Raw genomic sequence first — 20,569 nt, forward strand, 5'->3', positions numbered from 1 at the left:
TGCGGAGCCGGTGGGCCCGGGAGGTCTGCCCTGGAGACTTCCAAGTGCCATGGGCACCTGAGGCCCACCCACGCCTCCCTGAGGCCCAGCGGGCCAGTTGCTCCGGGGGTGGGACACCCCTGAGGCAGGTCCGGGCCTCGGGAACCAGGACTCAGGCCCACTCTCACCTGAAGCCCCAGCGCACGCTCCCCTCACGCTCTGAAGGGAACTCAGTCGGACCGGACGGGGCGGGGCCGGGGCCGGAATCAACCTGCTGGATCGCTCCCCGCCTGCCCTTAGCGGGGTTTCCGCCGCCCTCCCGCGGGCCCTGCGCGCTGCAGAGCTATCGGGGCTCCAAGACCGAGACCCCAGAGGCTGCCCCTTGGACGGGAGCTTTGCCTGGAGACAGCCAGGACTCCAGGCAGGAGGCTCGGCTGTGGGGGACACGGAGCTGCTGAGGGTCTCCCAAGGGCGGGCGGGGCTGAGGTGTGACGTGAGCAGTGGGGCCGCAGGGGCAGTGCAGCCCGGAGCGGCTCTGGCTTAGGGGCTGACCTCGGCCCGCCCCCCACCCCCACCCCCGACACACACACGGGAGCGGGCTGGGCTTGTCGTTTATTCATTTAACCGTCTACTGCGGAGCGGGGTGGGCGGTACGGGGCGCCATCTCAGGGGTTCTGGGGGCACCCGCGCTGGGCGGGGGCGGGCGGGCTCAGGCGCGGCGACAGTCAGCGGCGCGGAGCGACAGGGAGACGTCCGCCCGGCACTGGAAGGTGGCGCCGCCGTCGGGGACTCGTTCGCAGCTCCGTAGGTTTGGGGTGACGTCCTTGATGCAAATGGCCTGCGGGCAGGAGGAGGCTGGGGGGGCGCCCTGCTCCCACCGCCCGCGCCCCTCCCCTCCCCCATCCCCCAGCGCAGGCGCTGCCCCCGCCTAAGCCTCTCGGCGCCCCACTCTCCAGGGCCCACGCCCCCCACGGCCCACGCCCCCCAAGGCACTCACGGGGCTCCGCAGGCTGGAGCGCAGCTCTGGGAAGGCCCCGGCCCGGCCCTTGGGTCCCGCGCCCACCGGCGGCTCGGAGCGCCGCGCGTAAGGGGAGCCCCGGAGGCCGGACAGCAGCCCCGCGGCGCGGCCCACCGAGTAGGAGCCGGGCCCCGCCACCTGCTTGTACCAGGCGAGGCCGGGGGGCGCCAGCAGCAGGCACCACGCCAGGGTGGCGGCCGCCAGCGTCACGGGCCGGGCCATGGGGACGGTGCAGGGCGTCGGGGCTGGAGCCGCAGCAGCGGGCAGGCGGCGCCTTATACCCGCGCGGGGAGCGGGGGCGGCGCAGAGGACCTGTCAGGCCTCAGGCGGTGCGAGTGCTGATGTGGGTGCAGGCTGGAGGCACTGGGGGGGCTGACGCCCCCGCCCTCCCCGCCCTCCCCGAGCTCCCCTCTGTTTCCAGCCCTGCCTGCCTCTGCTGGGAGGGGCGCCCAGGCCACTCCCGCTGCCCGTGGCCCGATCTCCAGGGGGTCTCAGGACAGGGGCAAGTGGGGCTGCGCCGAACCCCCAAGTAATCTGAGGGTGCCCAGCCCTGTCACCGAGTCCCCAGCGCTCCCGAGGCGGGAGAGAGCCACTGACCACACTGCCCAGGAGACAGTTTCTCAGGCCCTAAAGGGCAACTGGCTGGAGGCCACGCCCCCTCCCTCACGCCTGAGCCGGAGGCTCCACCAACAGGGCAGCTGGCGGGGAGGGGGGTCCTCTGGGAGGAGGGGCAGCAGAGCGCCAGGCCCAGCTCTTGAAATGCGCACACGTCCTGGGGTTGGCGGAGGGCAGGAGACGTCACTGCCCAGCGAGGCTCACGTGTCGCACACCTACTAGGTGCCGGCGTCCAGGAGACCAGGTGGGCGCAGAGCCTGACTGGAGCCACCGCCAAGTGGGGACCAGCTGGTGGCAGGGCAGCAGGGTGGCTCCCTGGGGGCCCCGGGGGCCGGGGGAAATGGGGGGCATGCGGGGAGATGACGAGTGGCCAGGGCGAGGTCTGCAGGGCGGTGGTGGCCCCTGCCTCTGGGGGAGGGATGGGGTCCTGAGCCTCCCTCCCGGGAGGAGGCAGTGACTGGACTCTGGTGTGTGCAGGGCGGGGGGCAGCTGGGTCCAGCCTGAGGGGACCAAAGGCCGAGAGAACCAGGCTGGACCCCAGGAAAGTGCTGAGGAGCCCGAGTGGCAGGCTGTGTGGGTCCCCCGAGAGGGCGCTGTGTGACCTGGGCAAGCGGAACCCCTCTGGGCTGAGAGCACCTGTCCCCAGGGGCGAGGGTGGGAAGCCTGGGGGCACAGGAGTCCAGGGGCAGCCAGGACGAGGTGGGAAACCCTGGGAGCTGCAGGCCCTCCAGGGGTGGGCGGTGGTGGCCACGGGCCCTTGCCCGAGGTCCTGTGACTCCAGATCCAGGCACGCGGGCAGGGAGGCCCAAGAACAGGTGCCCAGAGCCCAGGCCAGAGGCAGTGCTCGCAGGGCCTGAGGGGCACCAGGCGGGGCGCCGGCTCTTGCCCGGCAGGTGACATTGGCCATTAGGCTGTCAGGAGCCCCTCCTCCCACGCCCACTCCCCGGATGTCCTGGTCACAGGTGTCTCCCCCTCGACGTGTCCCGGGACAGCAGCCATTGCCAAGGCCCTGCAGGGGGTTCTGGGCCGGGGCGCTGGCTGAGTTCAGTGAAGCCGACCATCCCAGGGCCTCCTTTCCTGTGGGCACATCGATGGGGCAGGAAGTGGGTGCCACACAGGTGACAGGAGGCCCCTCCGAGTGAACTGCCCTGTCTGCTCACCCCCGGGACTGAGGACCGGCCGACAGCAACCACGCCCACTAGGCAGAAGGGGTGTTACCTCAGGGGCCCAGGCAGCACCCCAAGGGGCCACTGAGAACAATGGGAGGAGTCCGTGTCAAAGGCTCCCCACAGCCCCTGGGAACCCCAGGCTCCACCCAGAAGCCACCCGACTCCCAGAAGCCACTGCCCCCCAACAGCTGCACCCACAGGAGCCGTGGGGAAGCAAAGGGACCCACTGGAGCCTCCCACGGGCTGTCGCCCCCAAGGTGACGGAGGCCCTGACGTCTGAGGACACAGCCTGACGTGGGGACAGGTCCCTGGGCTGGAGGCACAGCCTCGAGGAGGGGGAGACGGGATGGACAGACCGCCAGCACCTGCATTGCCCCCCACAGTTCGTAACAGCCTCAGCACCTGCTCGGGGACCCCCTGGCAGAGGGATCGTGGCAGTGGCTGCAACTGCCCAGCCAGGGCCCCGCAAACCAGCTCGGCTTCATCAGCGAGAGGCTGCCGCTGAGCCACAGGCTCCTTCGCTTCCCCATGGGGGGGAACAGACCCCAGGGCCTTTGTGCCCCCGGGGCCACCGAGCCCCACTCCTGCCCCCGCTCCTCGGCTGATGCTGCGCTCCTTTGCCTCCCGGGTAGTGACTCAGGGCTCAGCAGCACCCAGAGATGTTTATTCATGAGAGTTTTCATATCCACACGCAGCGCGGCCACGTCAGCACAGGAAAACAGGCAGCAGAGGCCTCCAGCTAGGCTCGGCAGTTTAATGAGCTTACTCATTGGATAAAAGTGTCAACATCGAGACTGAGGGAGCAGCGGGCCGTCCTGGGTCCACCCGGGAGGGAGGGCCTCCGGTGGGGGCGCGCTCACTCCTTGAACTTCCACTCCTGGCGGCACATGGGGCAGTGCTGCTGCACCTGCTGCGCGTTCAGCCACTTGAGGATGCAGTGCATGTGGAAGCAGTGGGAGCACTGGCCCCACACCAGCGGGCAGTCGTCGCCCGGCACCTTGCCTGCAGGGACAGGAGAGAGCGGGTCACACAGGGCTCGCAGCAGCAGACGGGACCGGGGCCGGGACCCCAGGACGTTAGGTGTCGGCGCCCAGGGTGGCCAGGGCCTCTTGGAGAAGACAATTGCAGGAGTCACCCCTGATTCTGTGGGACGCCACCCCCGTGTAAGCCCCACCCAGGGAGAGCAGCTGGGGGGGCATCAGTGGCAGGAAGAGCCCTGGCCTGGCCCACAGCCCCCACTGGCCTCCCCCTGGGCCTATCAGCAGACACTGCAGCGCGGCCACCCGACCTGCGATGCCACCGCTGCAACGTGACTGTCTCAGCGCAGGAGCTAGTCCTCTTTCTTTTTAAAAGTGTTTTTATTGACTCAGAGAGGCAGGGAGAGGGAGAGAGAGAAACATCAGTGATGAGACAGAATCACCGACAGGCTGCCTCCTGCACGCCCCACACTGGGGATCGAGCCTGCAACCTGGGCCTGGGCCCCGACTGGGAATCAAATCAAGACCTCCTGGTTCATAGGTCGAGGTTCAATCACTGAGCCACGCCGGCCAGGCAACCTTTTAAAATATATTTTCTCTAACAAAAATGACACTCGCTTTCTGAAGCTTTTATGACACAACCAGAAAACTATACACTTAGAAAATACAAAATTATAGACCTCACTCTCCTGCCTGTGCCAGGAGCCCACACCATGTGACACCCCCACACTCAGGGCCTTTCCGGCCTCAGCAAACTCCGCTTGGAATCACCCTATCAAATCAGGTGCCTTACAAACAGGAGGGAGAGCAGGAGCAGCCAGCCCACTGCTGGGGTCCCGCGAGCCCACCGACAGAGGCACCAGGCCGCCCGGAGCCCTGCCTGCCCGGGACAGGGCAGTGACTCACAGGGGCCTGCCAGCGTCCGATGGCAGTCCTTCTCAGTTAGAGCTCGGCTCACCGGGACTTTCACTCCAGAGCCTGCTGGGCCCAGGAGCGGACTTACAGCCTCAGGTGCTCTGGGTTTCCCCAAGGACTTCCACTTGAGAAGAGAAACCCAGTGCCACTTAGTCTGTACAGAAAGCACCTGAGCTTGTCAAACGCCTTGCACATCCAGCTGGCTCCCTCAACAACCACCAGCAGGTCCACAGGTCAGACTAAACCCTCCACTCTCCGCAGCTGGCAGGGTCGCACACGAAGACACCCAGCCACGGGCCCACCTGGGATGGTGCCCGCTGGGCTGTGCAGGCCCCTGGTGCATCTTGAACACAGGCTCACCCACCCACACCGCTCACCCCAGGGCAGTGACACAAAAAAGACTTCTGAAGACTTTTCAGAAGGTACAATCTGTTGCTTAGAAAGTTGCAAGAACTCCCCCCTCAGACTCCCTGGCCTCTGTGTACCCTTGGGAAACTATTTTTTAAAATATATTCTATTGATTTTTTACAGAGAGGAAGGGAGAGGGATAGAGAGCTAGAAACATCAACGAGAGAGAAACATTGATCAGCTGCCTCCTGCACACTCCCCACTGGGGATGTGCCCACAACCAAGGTACATGCCCTTGACCGGAATAGAACCTGGGACCCTTGAGTCCGCAGGCCAACGCTCTATCCACTGAGCCAAACCTGTCAGGGCATTGGGAAACAATTTAAAATGGATTAAAAACACACCCAGATCAAGTAGAGCCAATCAATGGCTATCTCAGGCTCCGCCCCACCCATGTGATTGGATCTGGACAGATTAACTACTGGTGATGAGATTTCCTCTCAAAACAAAGCAGATGAGATTAAGCCTCGAATAAAATAGCATTTACTTCTCGATGTTTCTAACTCTATCCCTCTCCCTTCCTCTCTGTAAAAAATCAACAAAATATATTTAAAAATAAAATAGCACTTGTATGCATGCATATAAGCATAACCAATGGACGAAAAACACGAAAAACACTGGGGGGTGAGGGCATGTATAGGAGTGGGGGGGGGCAATGTGTACACATATAATACCTTAATAAAAAAATGAAAAAAATTAAAAATTATCTCTTAAAAAAATAAGAATAATAAAATAATAAAAATAAAATAGCATTTGCACTAACATTCCCCCGTGGTTGGCATTTCACTGTAAGAAGCGAAGCCCTGTCGCTATTCTGGGCACGCAGCCCCACAGAAAAGGCCTGGTCGCCGCCGGGCAGTGGGGAGGCCTCAGTCCCCACGCCTGCCTTTTCCTCCGGGCGCCCGGGCCCCTGGCAGAGTCCTCCCCTTGCCTCTGCTGTGTTCCCTTGGGGTCTGACGAAAAACTCAACCCAATGCAGCAAACCTCTGCTTTTGACCTAAACAGACCAAAATATTTCTACTTTGCAGAACAGGCCAGGGACAAGGGAAATCCAGTGAAACCTGATGGTCAGCAAGATATCACACACACACACACACACACACACACACACACACACACACACACAGATACAAACACACCAGCTTCCTACAGGTAGCCGGCAGGGCAATCAAACGCGGAGCCCCGGTCGGCCCACCGGGACTAGGACCGGGGCGGCTGGAGAGCCGTGAGCAGGACGAGGAATGGGCAGCGACACCGAGGACCTCGCCGGTGGCGGGCCGGGGCGGCGGGCCCATTCGGAACCGGGTGAAGCGCGGGGGTGAGGGGCCGGCTTACCGATCACTTTAAAACGCTTCCCCCAACCAGGAGGCCCAGCGGAACCTTCCTCGCGGCTCCGACGGCCCGGGTGGGGGGAGTCTCCTTACAAAATTCCTTTTTTGTTCGATTATTTTCAAATAAGTTCCAACCCCTCCCTTTGCCCCACGCGTGCCCCAGCCCAGTGTGGTCCCTCACAAAACTGATGGCGTCTTGACCCACGTTCGGACCCAAACCTCCTACCGTTCTTCTGCCAACCTTTCTCGAGGGGAGGGACCCAGAACCCAGGCACTCGGCGCCGGTGTTTCCGGGGAGACGCCAGGGCGGGGGGGGGGGGGGGGGCGGGCACTCACAGTCCGGGCAGCAGCCATTGAAGGCCATCCTGCAGATGCCGCAGTTCTCGTCGTTGGCCACCCAGAGCCAAGTGGCCACGCCGTTCCAGCACTTAATCTTCACCTTCATGGCGGCGGGGCCTGCGGGCGAGGGAGAGACCGCTGCGGCCGAGGCTGCGGGGCTACCGCATCCAGGCGCCGGAGACACCGCCGAGAGGGGCGAGGGCCGGGGCCGGGGTCGCCGAGGGAACCCGGGCGCCGCAGAGCTCGGCACGCACTCGGACCCTGCGGAGGCCGCCGGCGGGGCCCAGCTCTCGCTACCGACCGGGCCACGGGGGCCGCGGACTGACGGGAGACCCACGCCTCCCCGCCGGAGTTCACCCAGGAAACCGCCCGAGGGCTGGGGTCTCCGAGGGAAGGGCGGGGAGCCCCGCCCCCGGAAGGCCCCGCCCCCGGCCCGCCCCCCCGGAGGATTTAACCGCGCGCAGCGCCGCCTTCCTACAGTTGCAGCGCCGGCACCGCGCGGGAAGGTCCAAAACGAGTGCGACCGCAGCCCGGCACCTCGCAGCACCGCCCGCCCAGCCCCGACCCCTGCGCGCACGCGCCGCCCCGCCCCTCGCTGCGCCCGCAACCAATCGCCGGCCGCGCAGGGGACGCCGCGCCGGAAGTGACGGACCGGCGTGCTGACGCGCGGGCTCGAGCCGAGGCCGATTCCGCGCCCGCCATGGCCGACAAAATGGACATGTCTCTGGACGACATCATTAAGCTGAACCGGAGCCAGCGGGGCGGCCGCGGCGGGGGCCGGGGCCGAGGCCGGGCCGGCTCCCAGGGAGGCCGCGGTGGCGGAGCGCAGGCCGCCGCACGAGTGAGCCGGGGCGGCGGGCCCATTCGGAACCGGGCGGCCCTTGCCCGCGGCGCGGCGGGCGGCGGAGGCAGGAACCGGCCGGCGCCCTACAGCCGGGTAAGTGCAGCGGCCCGCGGTGGGGCAGCGGCGGGCGGGGCGGCGCGCGGCGGGGAAGGCGGTGGGCGGGGTCGGGCCGGGGGGCGCGGGCGCCGGGCCGGGCGGGAAGGTCGCGCGCCGGCCGGGCCCGGGAGGCGGAGACCCTCTCCGCCTTTGTTTGGGCTGAGCAGCCGGCCTCGTGGCGGGGGTTCGAGGGGACGCTGGGCGCGGCCGCCCCGGCGGCGGGAAGTTAGTTGGAGGGGACGGAGAAGTTGCGGGACGGGGCCCGGGCGCCGGCGCCGGCGGGGGCGGGGGCGGAGGGCTGGCGGCCCCTCGCACTGTCCTCCGGGCCCCGGCGGGGAGGGTCTTGCCGCGGCTGCGAGGGAGGGAGGAAGAGCCGTGCAGTGGGACTCACGTTTCTGTCTTCGCGTTTCTTCCCTTTTCAGCCGAAACAACTTCCCGACAAGTGGCAGCACGACCTTTTCGACAGCGGCTTTGGCGGCGGCGCCGGCGTGGAGACGGGCGGGAAGCTGCTGGTGTCCAACCTGGACTTCGGAGTGTCCGACGCTGACATCCAGGTGAGGGGCCGCGCCTCGCGGTCGGCAGTCCCCCGCGCGGAGTTGGTCGTGTTGCTTTGGGATGTGGTCCCGGGCCCCCTCCCTCCAGGCGCCCCAGGGCAGCCAGCGTCCCCCGTGCTGGGCTGCCGGGTGCGGCGCCGAGGTCGTGCTAGAGCTGCACCTCCGACAGGAGGTTCGTTTGTGCGGGAAAGGCCGTCAGCCTAGCGAGGTGCGGGCCGGCCCCTGCCAGAGCCTCCCGGTCCCGCAGGCACTGGGACAGCCTGGCCGCCGTGAGGGGGCCCCGTGCTACGGTGGAGCTAGGCTGCTTGCTCGCCGTCTCCGCGGTCTGCAGAGGCGGGGTAGCGCGTGTCCCCGACTGTTTGCCGCGAGCCCTGTGTCTCTCTACCTGTTGTTTCACTTCCCACCACCCTCAGTCTCGCTAGTGGCCCCCATTTCAGACCCACCTTTGGTTGAAGGCTCTACGTTTGTTTTTTGCTTTTGGTTATTATTGGTTGAGTCCCAAAAGGGATTTAAACTCGTTCTGTGGCTAAGCGATGGCACCGTGGGGGTCAGGTGTAGAGATGGCCGGGTCAGGGTGTCCCCGCGCTCAGCTGTGGGAGGACAGAGCGAGGCCGGTGAGCACTCACAGTGTCTCAACACTTTTTTTAAGGTGGTTTCTGGCATCCACTGGAAACCGCTTTTGGTGACCTCTTCCCGCTGTGTGCCTGCGGCCGGAGTAGCCCCACACTCCGGGTTCCCTCTCCAACTCCCAGCCTGCCTGAGGTCAGGGCAGTTCCCATGGCAGCGCTTGACTTGAGACTTTGCGGCAGGCTTGAGTAGGAGGAGAGGGGAAGGTGAGCCAGAACCTGCCCTGGGGGAGGGGCTGGGCAGGGCTCCCGAATCAGTGGGCCCTCGGAGCTGGTGCACAGGGCAGGTGGTGTCCCTGGTTCTGTGATCTCCGCCTTTGCTGATGGTTGGCACTGTCCTCGGGCGTGTTGTCAGCTCCTTTGTCAAAGAAGACAGCGACTTCAGGGGTGCCCCTCACTGGGGGGCTGTGTGTGCAGATGTCAGGCCCCCATGCTGGCAAAGGCCCTCAGGCCCAGCTGTTCTGGAAGTTGCTGTCTCGCCTGCCCTGTCCTTCCCCACATCTCCACTCCCACTGTCCTGCCCCCACCTGTATGTCTGCCCCCCAGGGAAGTGCCCTCAAAGTAGCTGACGCTCCCGGGGGCTGTCCCTGGGCCCCAGGAGGCAGGAGTGTGGCTGACAGTGCTCTTCCTGACTCCCAGGAGCTGTTTGCGGAATTCGGGACTCTGAAGAAGGCCGCCGTGCACTACGACCGCTCTGGCCGCAGCCTGGGAACCGCCGACGTGCACTTTGAGCGGAAGGCAGACGCCCTGAAAGCGATGAAACAGTACAACGGCGTCCCTTTGGATGGTGCGTTGGGGGTTGGACGCAGGGAGGCTGAGGGCTGGCACCTGTATGCTTGCCCCCTGGTTGAGGAAACTTTGCCTTCACCCTCTTGCCCCCCATTCTGCACCTTCTGCTGCCACTTCATCCGGACCCACCTCTTGTGAGCCCCATCCAACAAGCCACGTTCCTCCCCTCCTGGCGCTCCTTCCCGAAGCCTCACCTTCTCAGAAGCGTGGTAGTGCTGCTCTGCAGGCGGGCTGAGGGTGTCAGGGCGCCCCCCCTTTCCACCTGTGAGCGACGCCCGCCTGAGCCAGGCTGAGGAGTGAGGCAGTGGCAGGCTGTCCTTGGCGCTGTCTTCTCCTCCCAGTGGGTCCATTGGGGGCGCGCCGGACCCTTTCCAGCGCCTGCATGACAGCGGGTGGGGCGCCCCGTGGGTTTCAGGCTCTGACGGGAGTGTGCCCTCTTGTGTTCCTGCCGCAGGCCGCCCCATGAACATCCAGCTCGTCACCTCACAGATAGACACGCAGCGCAGGCCGGTGCAGAGGTGAGTCTGGTGTCTGGGGGGCTGGCTGCGGGATCATCGTCAGGCCCCAGATGTGAACGTGCCCCTTCTCCTCGCTAGTGTCAACAGAGGCGGGATGACTAGAAACCGAGGATCTGGAGGCTTCGGCGGCACTCGGAGAGGCGCCCGCGGAGGCAGCCGGGGCAGAGGCAGGGGCACCGGCCGGAGTTCAAAGCAGCAGATCTCCGCGGAGGAGTTGGACGCCCAGCTGGACGCTTACAACGCCAGGGTGAGTCCCGGGCCAGGGGGCTGGGCCGGCTGTGTGTGAGGGTGGGGAGCCTCCCCTTCTCTGGTGGTGGGATGGCCTCTGACCCCCTTTCTCCTATTGCAGATGGACACCAGTTAGAGCACCAGCGAGTCCGTGCATGGAGCTGGGCCTAGACGTCCTCGCGCCCTGCTTCCCGAGGGCGGCCGGCGGGGCCTGTGGCCAATGATGGAGTTGTTTCTTCTGTTTTGAAATAGGATTTAAAACTCATGTAAAGATTTTTCTTTTCCTTTTTTTTTTTTTTTTTTAATTCTCAAACAGACCTGTTTTGTACCGAGTTATTTTTGGGATAAATTTTACTGGTTGCTGTTGTGGAGGAGGTGGCGTTTTCACCTTTGCCATAATAAACAGAAACGTGTGTAGAACTGGCGCTCTGATTTGTCGTGGGAGCCCTCGCCTGGGCCACCCTTTGGTGCTGACCTGGAGGGAGGGGGGGGGAGAGGAGGAGGGAGGGAGGGACACGGGGCGAGCGGGGAGCAGCCCTGTGGGCATCTGGTGCCCTGGCAGGCTGGCACTGGAGCTGGGAGGCGATGGCTGCCTCCGATGTTCCAGGGATCCTGACCTCCCGCTGACCTGGGCGGTAGGGAAACTCGGAGCCGTAGTCCCTGCTCCTGAAGCCACTTGTGACCTGCCTGCCCTGTGGGGGCGGCCACCTGTGCTGCTTGCTGCCAGGTTGCAGGTGACGGCTCACTTGTCCCCTTCCTGCTGCTCGGGAACCTGGCGTTGACAGCTCTGACTGCAGCGCCCTCCCTTCCTGGTGTCCTTCCTGTCCGCCAGGCGGAGCAGGGCATGGGGTCCTCTGCCTGTGCTGACAGTGCTGGCGGAGACTGGCAACTCTGACCTGCAGAGCCAAGGGCTGGTGCACACGCGTGCCCCTCTGACCACCTCCGGACAGGTCAGGAGGCTGGGACCACAGTGGGTGCAGGTCAGGGGACTGAGATCCCCGTGGGAGACGGCTTGGCTGTGGGCTACTCATTTCTGCCTGCAACCCACCAGAGCCACGGTTCTGTTCTGTGGTTCACACCCGGGGAGCGCTGGAGGGGCAGCACTTACCACCTGACTCGGACGGGAGGGCGGGGTGGGGACAGGGAGAGGAACGCCAGGGTCCCCCAGCCTTGCAGCTGGGACCAGAGGAGGGGTGCCTCCAGTAGGAAGAGGGACCCAAGCATGCTCGGCCAGGCCCCTCCTGGAGGCAGCCTGCAGCTCGGGCTGCTCCCAGGCCCAAGGGGCTGGAGTGTGACGGGTGGCCCTGTCACTGCCCGCTCCAGTGCTGACCCTGCAGAGCCAGTGGCTGCCACACTGCAGCCTGTGCAATGCGGGCACCGAAGGCCCTTGGAACAGCCGAGCCTGGCTGGAGCTGCTGTGGCCCAAGGGGTGGATGTAACGGGTCGGGTCATCCAGGCAGAGGCGGGCCCATCCCTGAGGAGGTGGCCTTGGGCTGAGCGGGCACGGCCAGGCAGGAGACTGCGCAGGAGTGTTGGCAGGAGAGGTGCGGTCATCGTGCTCCCTGCTGTCCAGAAGCTAGTCATTACCTGATGGGGGGGTGAGGTGCCCCAGGCCAGAGGGCATAAGTGCTGGAAGTGCCGGCCACGGGGGTGGGGAGCGGGGTGGTTCCTCAGGCCCTGAGGGCTGGCCAGGCCCCATCCTCCGGTGCTGGGGAAACAACTGGGAACAAGAAATCCTAGACAGTGAAGGGCTGTGGAGGAAAACGGGGGAGGGGGAGGCTGTGGACATTCGGAGGGAGGCTTTACAGGAGCGGGAAAGCCCTGAGGTGAGGAACCTGGGAGCTGGACAAGCGGGCCCTGGTGTGGCTGGTGGGAGGGGCTGGTGTGGAAGGAAGGGGCCCTGGGTAAGGAGGCTGTGGGCAGCTCGGGCCTCCCGTGGCTGACATCACCGACAGTGCCTGAGGTGGAGGTGGAGTGGGCTTTCGTAGTGGTTCAACGTGCAGAATGTGAGATGCTTGTTTTAGAAAAAGATTTTCAATTGAAAGAAAACATTTGGGGGGAGGGGTCGATGGGGGAAAGAGGGGGACATATGTGATACTTTCAACAATATTTTATTTTATTTTTTTTTTTTTTATATTTTATTGAGTTTTTTTTTTTTTTTTTTTTTTTACAGAGAGGAAGAGAGGGGGAGAGAGAGTTAGAAACATTGATGAGAGAAACATTGATCAGCTGCCTCCTGCACACCCCCTACTGGGGGATATGCCCGCAACCAAGGTACATGCCCTTGACTGGAATCGAACCTGGGACCCTTGAGTCCGCAGGCCGACGCTCTATCCACTGAGCCAAACCGGTTTCGGCTGAATGTTTTATTTTTTAAAATATTGTTGACCTGACTGGTTTGGCTCAGTGGATAGAGCGTCGGCCTGCGGACTCAAGGGTCCCAGGTTCGATTCCCGTCAAGGGCATGTGCCATGGTTGCGGGCACATCCCCAGTGGGGGGTGTGCAGGAGGCAGCTGATCGATGTTTCTCTCTCATCGATGTTTCTAACTCTCTATCCCTCTCTCTTCCTCTCTGTAAAAAAATCAATAAAATATATTTTAAAAATAATAATAAAAAAATAAAAAATAAAACATTCAGTGAGTCAATGCTTCAGTCCTTTTTTTGCTGAGCCGCCTGTGACGGACACCTCACGTTTCTCACTCATCAGCTGCTGGACCTTTGGGTTGCTTGCACTTTTTGGCTATTAGACTAATGCTGCTATGAGCATTATTCACATATTATGTTATGCGATTATAAAGATGGCTATATTTTTCATAAATGCTTACATGATTTACTTTAATAAGCTGTTATTATTAACGAGTCACCCTGGGATCAACTGACTATTTGGGGCACAAAGCAATAAATAATGCATCATTCAAGATTTTCATGTAAAAATAAAACCAGGAGGTAATCTTGTTAATTTTAAATACATCAACTTGTCTGTGATCATTTAGCCCAAGCTAGGACAGAGTTAATTTTTCGTTATCTACGCAGGTTGTAGAAACAGTTGTAAAACGTTTTAGCACAGTAAATTAATATCAAATAAAAATTAATGTGAGCATACCAGTTTTCAAACGTACAAATCCATCATAAACACACCGTTCAAGTTACTGTAATGTTTTAATAAAATCTTTTTTTGTCCTTCTTAAATAAACACTCAAGATTTCATAACAACAGTTAAGAACATCCAATGTTCACCTTTGGGGGTTCCTTGGGCACTAATTCACTCTAAATGTTGACAAATAACAGAGTCATTTCATCTGGTTTTATTTTTCTCAACAACTATATTTTGAAGGGATTAAACAACTGATGAGGAGGTTTTTTAACAAAAAGAATTCCAGCCCTAGCTGGTTTGGCTCAGTGGATAGAGCATCAGCCTGCAGACTGAAGGGTCCTGGGTTTGATTCTGGTCAAGAGCACATGCCCGGTTTCGGGCTCGATCTCCAGTAGGGCATCTCTCTCATCACTGGTGTTTCTATTTCTCTCTCTCCCTTCCTCCCTAAAATCAATAAAAATATTTTTTAAAAAAAGAAAAAAGAATTCCCGCTAAGAAATGCCAGTGGATTAGAAAGTCGCCATTTTTCGATGCCTAATAAAATAATGCCTGTTGAGCACAATCCCCATGGCCTCTGATTGCCACGGGCTTGAGAGGCTGCTGGCCGGCCGGAGCCCACGGCACCTCTGAAAGTTTACTGGGGGCACCTCCAGCCTGAGCCGTGAGGGGACAGGAGCACCCACAGCGCAGAGGACTGGGCCAGGCAAACCCAGAGGAGCCTGGGAAATGCTCAGCCACCCACAGCACCCACATCCTGGTTTCCTCTGAGCCCGAGAGCCACAGCACAGAAACGCGGCTGTGGTGTGTAGTCATAAAGATTGGGTCTTTGTCCCCGTCCCTGGCACAGCTCCCACAGCCCTTGGAATCTGCTGGTAGGAGTGTCCTTTTATCCAGAACAGATGCCTTTCACACTCGGGTATGGTGATGTGATGGCTCTGGGTGGCCCTGGATAGTGTCAGGACGGCTGCTGTCCCCTGACCTCTGGGAAGGGGCCGAGGCTGGAGATTGAGTCCATCACCAAGGACTGGTGATTTAACCAACCTTGCCTTTTCATGAAGACTCCATAAAAGCCCCTAAACCATGGGTCTGAAGAGGTTCCAGGTCAGTGAACACAGGAGGGGCTGCTGGGAGGGTGGTGGGCCCGGAGACGGCATGAAGCCCCAATGCACCCTCCCTTCCTTGCCCTGTGCATTTCTTTTTAAAAATGTATTTTTATTGATTTCAGAGAGATCGAGACAGAAACATCAACAATAAGAATCATCAATGAATGGGCTGCCTCCTGCATGCCCCCTCCTGGGGATGGAGCCTGCAATACCCTGGGGAAGGGGCCTGTGCACTGACCGGGAATCAAACAGTGGCCACTGAGCCACACGGGCTGGGCGCCCTGTGCATTTCTTGCAAGTTGTGTCCTTTATAATAGACGGATGATCATAAGTAAAGAGCTTTGCTGAGTTGTGTCAGTTATTTCATGGAATTTTCTAACCTAGGGTGGGGAGGTCGTGGGAATCCTCAAATGTGTAGTCTGCTGGCAAAAATGTGGGTCGCCTGGGTACCCCGCTCGTGGCTGGTGTCTGAGGTAGGGGCAGCCTATGGGCCGTCCTCGGGCGCACAGACCTGGCAGAACGCTGACGGCCAGCCTTCAGGTGGCTGCAGGGCGCCCATCTGCCCACCACTCCCGAGAGCCCCGCGGAGTTCTCGGGGCCCACAGGACAGGAGAGAGAGAGAAGCATCAATCTGTCGTCCCACTTATTCCCGCACTCACTGGTTGCATCTTGTGTATGTCCCGACCAGGATCCACCAGTATGGGGAAGTCACACAGCCAGGGCCAGGACTTAAAAGTTCTGAATTTTCACCTCAGCCGGTGTGGCTCAGTGGATACAGCGTCAGCCTGTGGACCGAAGGGTCCCGGGGTTCATTTCCAATAAGGGGCACCTGCCCAGGTTTGGGGCTCAATGCCCAGTGGGGGGCGTGCAGGAGGCGACCAATCAATGATTCTCATCATTGAAGTTTCTCTCTCCCTCCCCCTTCCTCTCTGAAGTCAGTAAAAATATATTTTAAAAACAAGTTTTGAACTTTCCGGGTGCACATCAGTGAGATGGAGGTCCATCCTACAGACAACCCTCTAAGCCCTTAGGGAAGAACGTTCCTTCACAAGTCTGACCGCCGGTCCGATGCCATCATCCCCCCGCGGGGCCAGGAGGACCGCCCACACCGATGCCGATGCCGAGGCTGAGCGTGCAGGGCGGCTTCTTCCCAACAACCTGCTTCACCAGGAGAACTCAGAGCGCTCTTCTCGGGGCGCTCCGGGCACCGCCTGCTCGTTTCCGGTCGGTTGGCAAACCCTAAGCCCCGGAGCGAGTCCTTCCGCCCCCAGCCGGAGGCCCGGCTCCAGGGCTCGAACCCGGGAGGCCGCGGCGGGGAGTGAGTGGTCAGCGTGAACTCCACGGGGGCGTCAATGGCGACAGGCGGGAGGCCGGCCGTCGCTGACCCGCGCGGGGCTCGGCGGACCCGGCGGAACACGTGGCTGCACGGTCAGCTCGTCCCGCCCGTTCCGGGCGACCTAACAGCACATCGCGGGCGGGAACGCCACGACGTCCCGGTGGGGGACACGCAAGAGCCGTGACACTGCTCCGTCCCCCGAGTTCGCGGGCTGGGCCCTGGGGACGCCGGCGGCCCGAAATGTCCGCAGCAAAGGGCTCAGAACCCCCAACCGCACACGCGAGCGCCTCCCCGAGCTAGGCTCCGCAAGATGGCGGCCGCGCGCTCCCGGCAGCCCCCGCGCCCCCGCGCGTGCGCCCTCTGCCGACCCGCCCGGCGCGAGCGGAAGTCGCGTGACCCCGGAAGTGGCCAGCCGGGCGCGCGCGGGCGGGGCGCGGACGTTCGTCATTTCGTGCGGGAGGGAGTGCGAGCGCGGCGCGGTCGAGCCTCCGGTGAGCGCCGGGGGCGGCGGCGCGGCGGCGGGGCGGGGGCGGGGGCGGCGGCGCGGGGCGGGGGCCGCGCCTCGGTCCGTCCCGCCCGCCGTGGGGTCTGCGCTGGGCGGGGGCGGTGGTGACAGCGGGCGGCGGCCCGGGCGCAGGGCGGGGCCCGGGCGCAGGGGGCTCCACGTGCGGGCGGGGGGCGCGGGCCCGCGGCCGGGCGGGCGCTGGCGTCTTTTGTGGCCGCCGCTCGTGCCCCGCGGCGCCCCCGCCCCGCCGGTGCGCGCGGGCGGGGACCAGGCCTGACGCCCCTCCCTTGGGGAAGGCGCGCCCGGCCCCGGACGGTCCCCGAGCTCCCTACCCCACCCCGCGCCCGGCCCAGATTGCGGGCCCTGCCTGCGGAAGTGTGGGGCCGCGGCGTCGCGTCCGTAGGAGCCTGTCGCCTGCGGCCGCGCTTGGCGGCGTTAGGGCGTGAGCCTTGTGGAGGGATCCGGAGGAAGCGGCCGGGGGCCGGGAAGAGCGGGCGGGCCCACCACGCCTGCCCGGCAGGCACGCTCGCCCGGGGTGCCAGGCCGCCCTTTGTGGGATCTGGTAACGCGGGCAGGTGCGGGCTGCCAGGCTGGGGGGAGGCGTCCGTTACCTTCCCCAGGCACCCCGGCTGGGCCCTGACGCACCTCGCACAGGCTCGCCGGAGCCGAGGGGCTTTCCGACGCCCAAGGATTATGGGAAGGGCGGGAGGGATCCCCAGCCTCTCGCACTGCTCCTGCTGCAGCGCAGTTCCCAGCTCCAGGTCACAAACCCTCCCCACGGGAGAGAGCCTGGGCGGACACCTTGCGTTCCTCTGCTCTTCAGAGACCCACCTGTGGGACTCACCTGGCCCTGTTACCTGTGTCTTGCATAGAGGCCTGGCTCTGGGCTAGGACGGGGTCCAAGGGGCATTCCTGGTCCGGGGAAGCTCCCACCCCAGCAGGAGGGGTCCCTTGTGGTGAGGGCCGGGGCAGCTTAGAAAGAGCAGCAGAACTTGAGGTGACTCTCCGGGGCCTGGCCAGGGGGACCGGGGTTATTGCTGCTGCTCCCTGGAGCGCGGGAGCAGGCTGCAGGTCCCGGTCAGTCCTGGGAGGCATACTTAGGGTGGAGCCCGCTCAGTGTGTCCCCGCAGGTCCCCTGAGGTTAGTGCGGCCCCTCTGGGCCTCGGGAGCCTGTGTTGGGCCCTTGGATAAGCTCTGGCTGCAGCTGCCCTCCTGCTCCAGAAGGTGCCCCTTCCCCTCGGGCACAGGGGGGGCCTGGCCTGCAGAGGCCTCTTCAACACAGCTCACCCTTGTTGGCTGCGGGCTGCCAAGGGGCAGGAGGGGGACACGGTGGGTCCCTGCAGGCTGCCGCAGTGCCCCCGCCCACAGGTGCCCAGATCCAGCGAGAGGGGAGATGGCCGAGCAGGAGCCCACCGCCGAGCAGCTGGCGCAGATTGCCGCCGAGAACGAGGAGGACGAGCACTCGGTCAACTACAAGCCCCCGGCCCAGAAGAGCATCCAGGAGATCCAGGAGCTGGACAAGGACGACGAGAGCCTGCGCAAGTACAAGGAGGCCCTGCTGGGCCGCGTGGCCGTGTCCGCCGACCCCAACGTCCCCAACGTCGTGGTGACCCGCCTGACCCTGGTGTGCAGCACGGCCCCAGGCCCCTTGGAGCTGGACCTGACAGGTGGGTGGCACCTCCCACTCCTGGCTGAGGGTGCCTCCTCGCCGTGTTTTCTGGGGACCTGGCGCCCTCTGGTGGGGAACACAGGAAGTGCAGCCAAGTGACCTGTCTTTGAAGGCTTTGGCTTTGAGGGGCCTGGGTCCCTCTGGGGGAGGGGAGGGGAGGGGAGGGGCAGTCACAGATGGAGGTGCTGAGGGCAGTGGCTGCCCCTAGCTCGGGCTCCTAGAGCACTGTCCTCCCAAACAGGTGACCTGGAGAGCTTCAAGAAGCAGTCCTTTGTGCTGAAGGAGGGTGTGGAATATCGGATAAAGATCTCTTTCCGGGTAAGGCGGAGGCTCCGGAGGGACCAGGCCAGGCTGGGGCTGGAGAGCCTGGCTGAGCCCCACTTGGGTCCTTCCCTGCAGGTGAACCGAGAGATCGTGTCTGGCATGAAGTACATCCAACACACATACCGGAAAGGCGTCAAGAGTGAGTGAGGGTGGGGGCCAGGCCCCCAAGGGGAGGCGGCCGCCATGGCTGGGCTGTGGGGAGGGGCGGAGCACGGGGCCCCCAGGGGTCTGGGCTCCGGAGGGGGTGAGGAGAGGCAGTGTGTGCCTTCACCCGCTCTGCCCTGACGGCGCCCCCCTGCACCGCAGTTGACAAGACTGACTACATGGTGGGCAGCTACGGGCCCAGGGCCGAGGAGTACGAGTTCCTGACGCCCATGGAGGAGGCGCCCAAGGGCATGCTGGCGCGCGGCAGCTACAACATCAAGTCCCGCTTCACAGACGACGACAAAACTGACCACCTGTCCTGGGAGTGGAACCTCACCATCAAGAAGGAGTGGAAGGACTGAGCCTGGCCCGGGAGACGGGCAGGGCGGACGGATGGAGGGATGTGCGCGCCCCACCCCACCCCACCCCAACCCGACCCCATACCAAAGTGCTGACAGGGCCCTGCCCAGGCTGCCACATCCCGTCTGCCTCCTGCCCACCTCAGCCCCGCCTCCTGGATAGTCTAGTGTCCCGCTGCTTCCACCTGTGCTGTGGGTGGGGCGCCGCAGCTCAGGCCCCTCCCCTCGGGTCCCTCCTGGGTCCCCACCTGTCCTCACCCAACCGGAGGCCATGGCTTTCCCTGGGCGCTCAGTCCCCTGGGCCTTTTCGGTTGTCTGTCTGCCCCTCGGGGGTGGGGTGCACGGTGCAGGGCCTTGGGCCGGCCGTCCTTCCAGCTCCCGCTCCCCCCGGTCAGCTCATCCATTGCTGTCTGTAACCGTCTAACCATGATGCCTTAACATGTGGAACGTGTGCTGTGGGGCCGTCACTAACCTCTAACCCTGTGTCTGCATGAGCATGTGGTCTCCCAGTCCTGCCACCCCATCTGCAGTCCCCGTGGCCGGGAGGTGTGGACACGCCGCTGCTCCCCCAGCCAGGGCCTGGCCAGCACCCCCCAACCCTTCCCTCCCCCCCCCCTCCCGCCAGGGCTGAGGGGCAGCTCCCGGGGCCTGGGGGAAAGCCAAATGGCCAAAAAACTGAAGTCGCCTCCAGCACCACCTGAGAGGCTGGGGTCCGTACGCCTCTTCCCTCTGTCCAGTGGGCAGCACCACACCCAGTCCACGGCCCCAACAGAGCCCTCGGACAAAGCCAGGGCCAAGCCTCACTCGCTCACCTGGGCCCACCGGCCTGGATGGCGTGGCTGGCCTGTCAGTATTTATTGCCTCCATACGTGCCGTCCTCTGGGCCCGCTGGCCTGCCACCTCTGCCCCCAGGCTCCATGCCACCACCCCCAGGCCCTCCCGGACTCGGCCAGGACAGCTGTGGGACCAAGCGTGCACAGTCGGAGCTGTCCCGTGCCCCCTCCAAGGTCAGGCCCGGCTGGAACGCACAGGAGCCTGCCCTGCTTCTCTTCTGACCGGGAAATAAACTCCCCTAAGGAACCTGTGTCTGCTGCTTGACTCGGGGAGGAGGGTGGGGCCCATTCCTCTGCGGTCCCCAAGAGCCAGGTGTGGCTGCCACTGCCCTGCCCTGATTGAAGGGCTTAAAGCCCCGCCTCACCCTTTTGGCAGAGATGCCTGTGGGCGGCTCACACCTGGAAACTCCCGAAAGGACCGAGGATCTGGTGGGGCGGCCAGGCTGTGGTGCAGTGACATGTCCTTGAGCCCCTGACCCACTCCTGGCCTCGGAGGAAATGCCCCAACCCAGGGAGGAAGGAACCTCCTTGGAGATAGAGCTCCCCAAGAGGCCATGGGAACCAAGGGGTGACTGGGCCCAGGGGGTGTGGGGGGGCCTGAGGCTGGGGTGCCAGGGTAGAGAGGAAGGCAGTGCCTGGGGCAGGGCCAGGGCTCCAAAGGTGGATTGGGAGGGTGGAGACTGTCCCAGGGGAGCCCTCAAGGGCCACCAGTAACTCACACACACACCCCAGCCCTGGGATGGGAAAGGGCACATGGGTACCCAAGCTCGGATGGGGTCAGTTCCACGTGCCCCT

General features: G+C 63.3%; 4 protein-coding genes across 7 annotated transcripts; 2 read left to right on the top strand and 2 right to left on the bottom strand.

Annotated features, from left to right (window-relative positions):
- Nucleotides 1-416: 416 nt before the first annotated feature.
- NPB (neuropeptide B) lies at nucleotides 417-1,250 on the bottom strand. Its single transcript, XM_079797630.1, has 2 exons — nucleotides 977-1,250; nucleotides 417-817 (listed from the first exon to the last, which is right to left on the bottom strand). Exons 1-2 carry the CDS (start codon nucleotides 1,217-1,219, stop codon nucleotides 689-691), a joined length of 372 nt encoding a protein of 123 aa, XP_079653756.1. The 5' UTR covers nucleotides 1,220-1,250; the 3' UTR covers nucleotides 417-688.
- A 2,265-nt stretch (nucleotides 1,251-3,515) lies between these two features.
- ANAPC11 (anaphase promoting complex subunit 11) lies at nucleotides 3,516-7,317 on the bottom strand. Of its 2 annotated transcripts, XM_079797638.1 has the most exons (3): nucleotides 7,230-7,317; nucleotides 6,749-6,868; nucleotides 3,516-3,783 (listed from the first exon to the last, which is right to left on the bottom strand). In XM_079797638.1, exons 2-3 carry the CDS (start codon nucleotides 6,855-6,857, stop codon nucleotides 3,638-3,640), a joined length of 255 nt encoding a protein of 84 aa, XP_079653764.1. In that variant the 5' UTR covers nucleotides 6,858-6,868; nucleotides 7,230-7,317; the 3' UTR covers nucleotides 3,516-3,637. The 2 variants fall into 2 exon arrangements, with proteins under 2 accessions (XP_079653764.1, XP_079653763.1); XM_079797637.1 differs by lacking the exon at nucleotides 7,230-7,317 and having other exon boundaries at nucleotides 6,749-7,212.
- Nucleotides 7,243-10,819, top strand: ALYREF (Aly/REF export factor). The gene is made up of 6 exons (XM_079797628.1): nucleotides 7,243-7,688; nucleotides 8,114-8,245; nucleotides 9,511-9,658; nucleotides 10,115-10,178; nucleotides 10,257-10,425; nucleotides 10,528-10,819. The coding sequence occupies exons 1-6, from the start codon at nucleotides 7,452-7,454 to the stop codon at nucleotides 10,540-10,542; spliced, it is 765 nt and encodes a 254-aa protein (XP_079653754.1). The 5' UTR covers nucleotides 7,243-7,451; the 3' UTR covers nucleotides 10,543-10,819.
- A 5,524-nt stretch (nucleotides 10,820-16,343) lies between these two features.
- ARHGDIA (Rho GDP dissociation inhibitor alpha) lies at nucleotides 16,344-19,089 on the top strand. Of its 3 annotated transcripts, none has more exons than XM_079797612.1 (5): nucleotides 16,344-16,431; nucleotides 17,814-18,112; nucleotides 18,356-18,432; nucleotides 18,514-18,577; nucleotides 18,745-19,089. In XM_079797612.1, exons 2-5 carry the CDS (start codon nucleotides 17,839-17,841, stop codon nucleotides 18,942-18,944), a joined length of 615 nt encoding a protein of 204 aa, XP_079653738.1. In that variant the 5' UTR covers nucleotides 16,344-16,431; nucleotides 17,814-17,838; the 3' UTR covers nucleotides 18,945-19,089. The 3 variants fall into 3 exon arrangements, with proteins under 3 accessions (XP_079653738.1, XP_079653740.1, XP_079653739.1); XM_079797614.1 differs by lacking the exon at nucleotides 16,344-16,431 and adding an exon at nucleotides 16,649-17,020; XM_079797613.1 differs by lacking the exon at nucleotides 16,344-16,431 and adding an exon at nucleotides 16,650-17,007.
- The last annotated feature ends 1,480 nt before the right edge of the window (nucleotides 19,090-20,569 follow it).

This window comes from Cnephaeus nilssonii, assembly GCF_951640355.1.
Source record: "Cnephaeus nilssonii genome assembly, chromosome: 19".
Lineage (NCBI taxonomy): Eukaryota > Metazoa > Chordata > Mammalia > Chiroptera > Vespertilionidae > Cnephaeus > Cnephaeus nilssonii.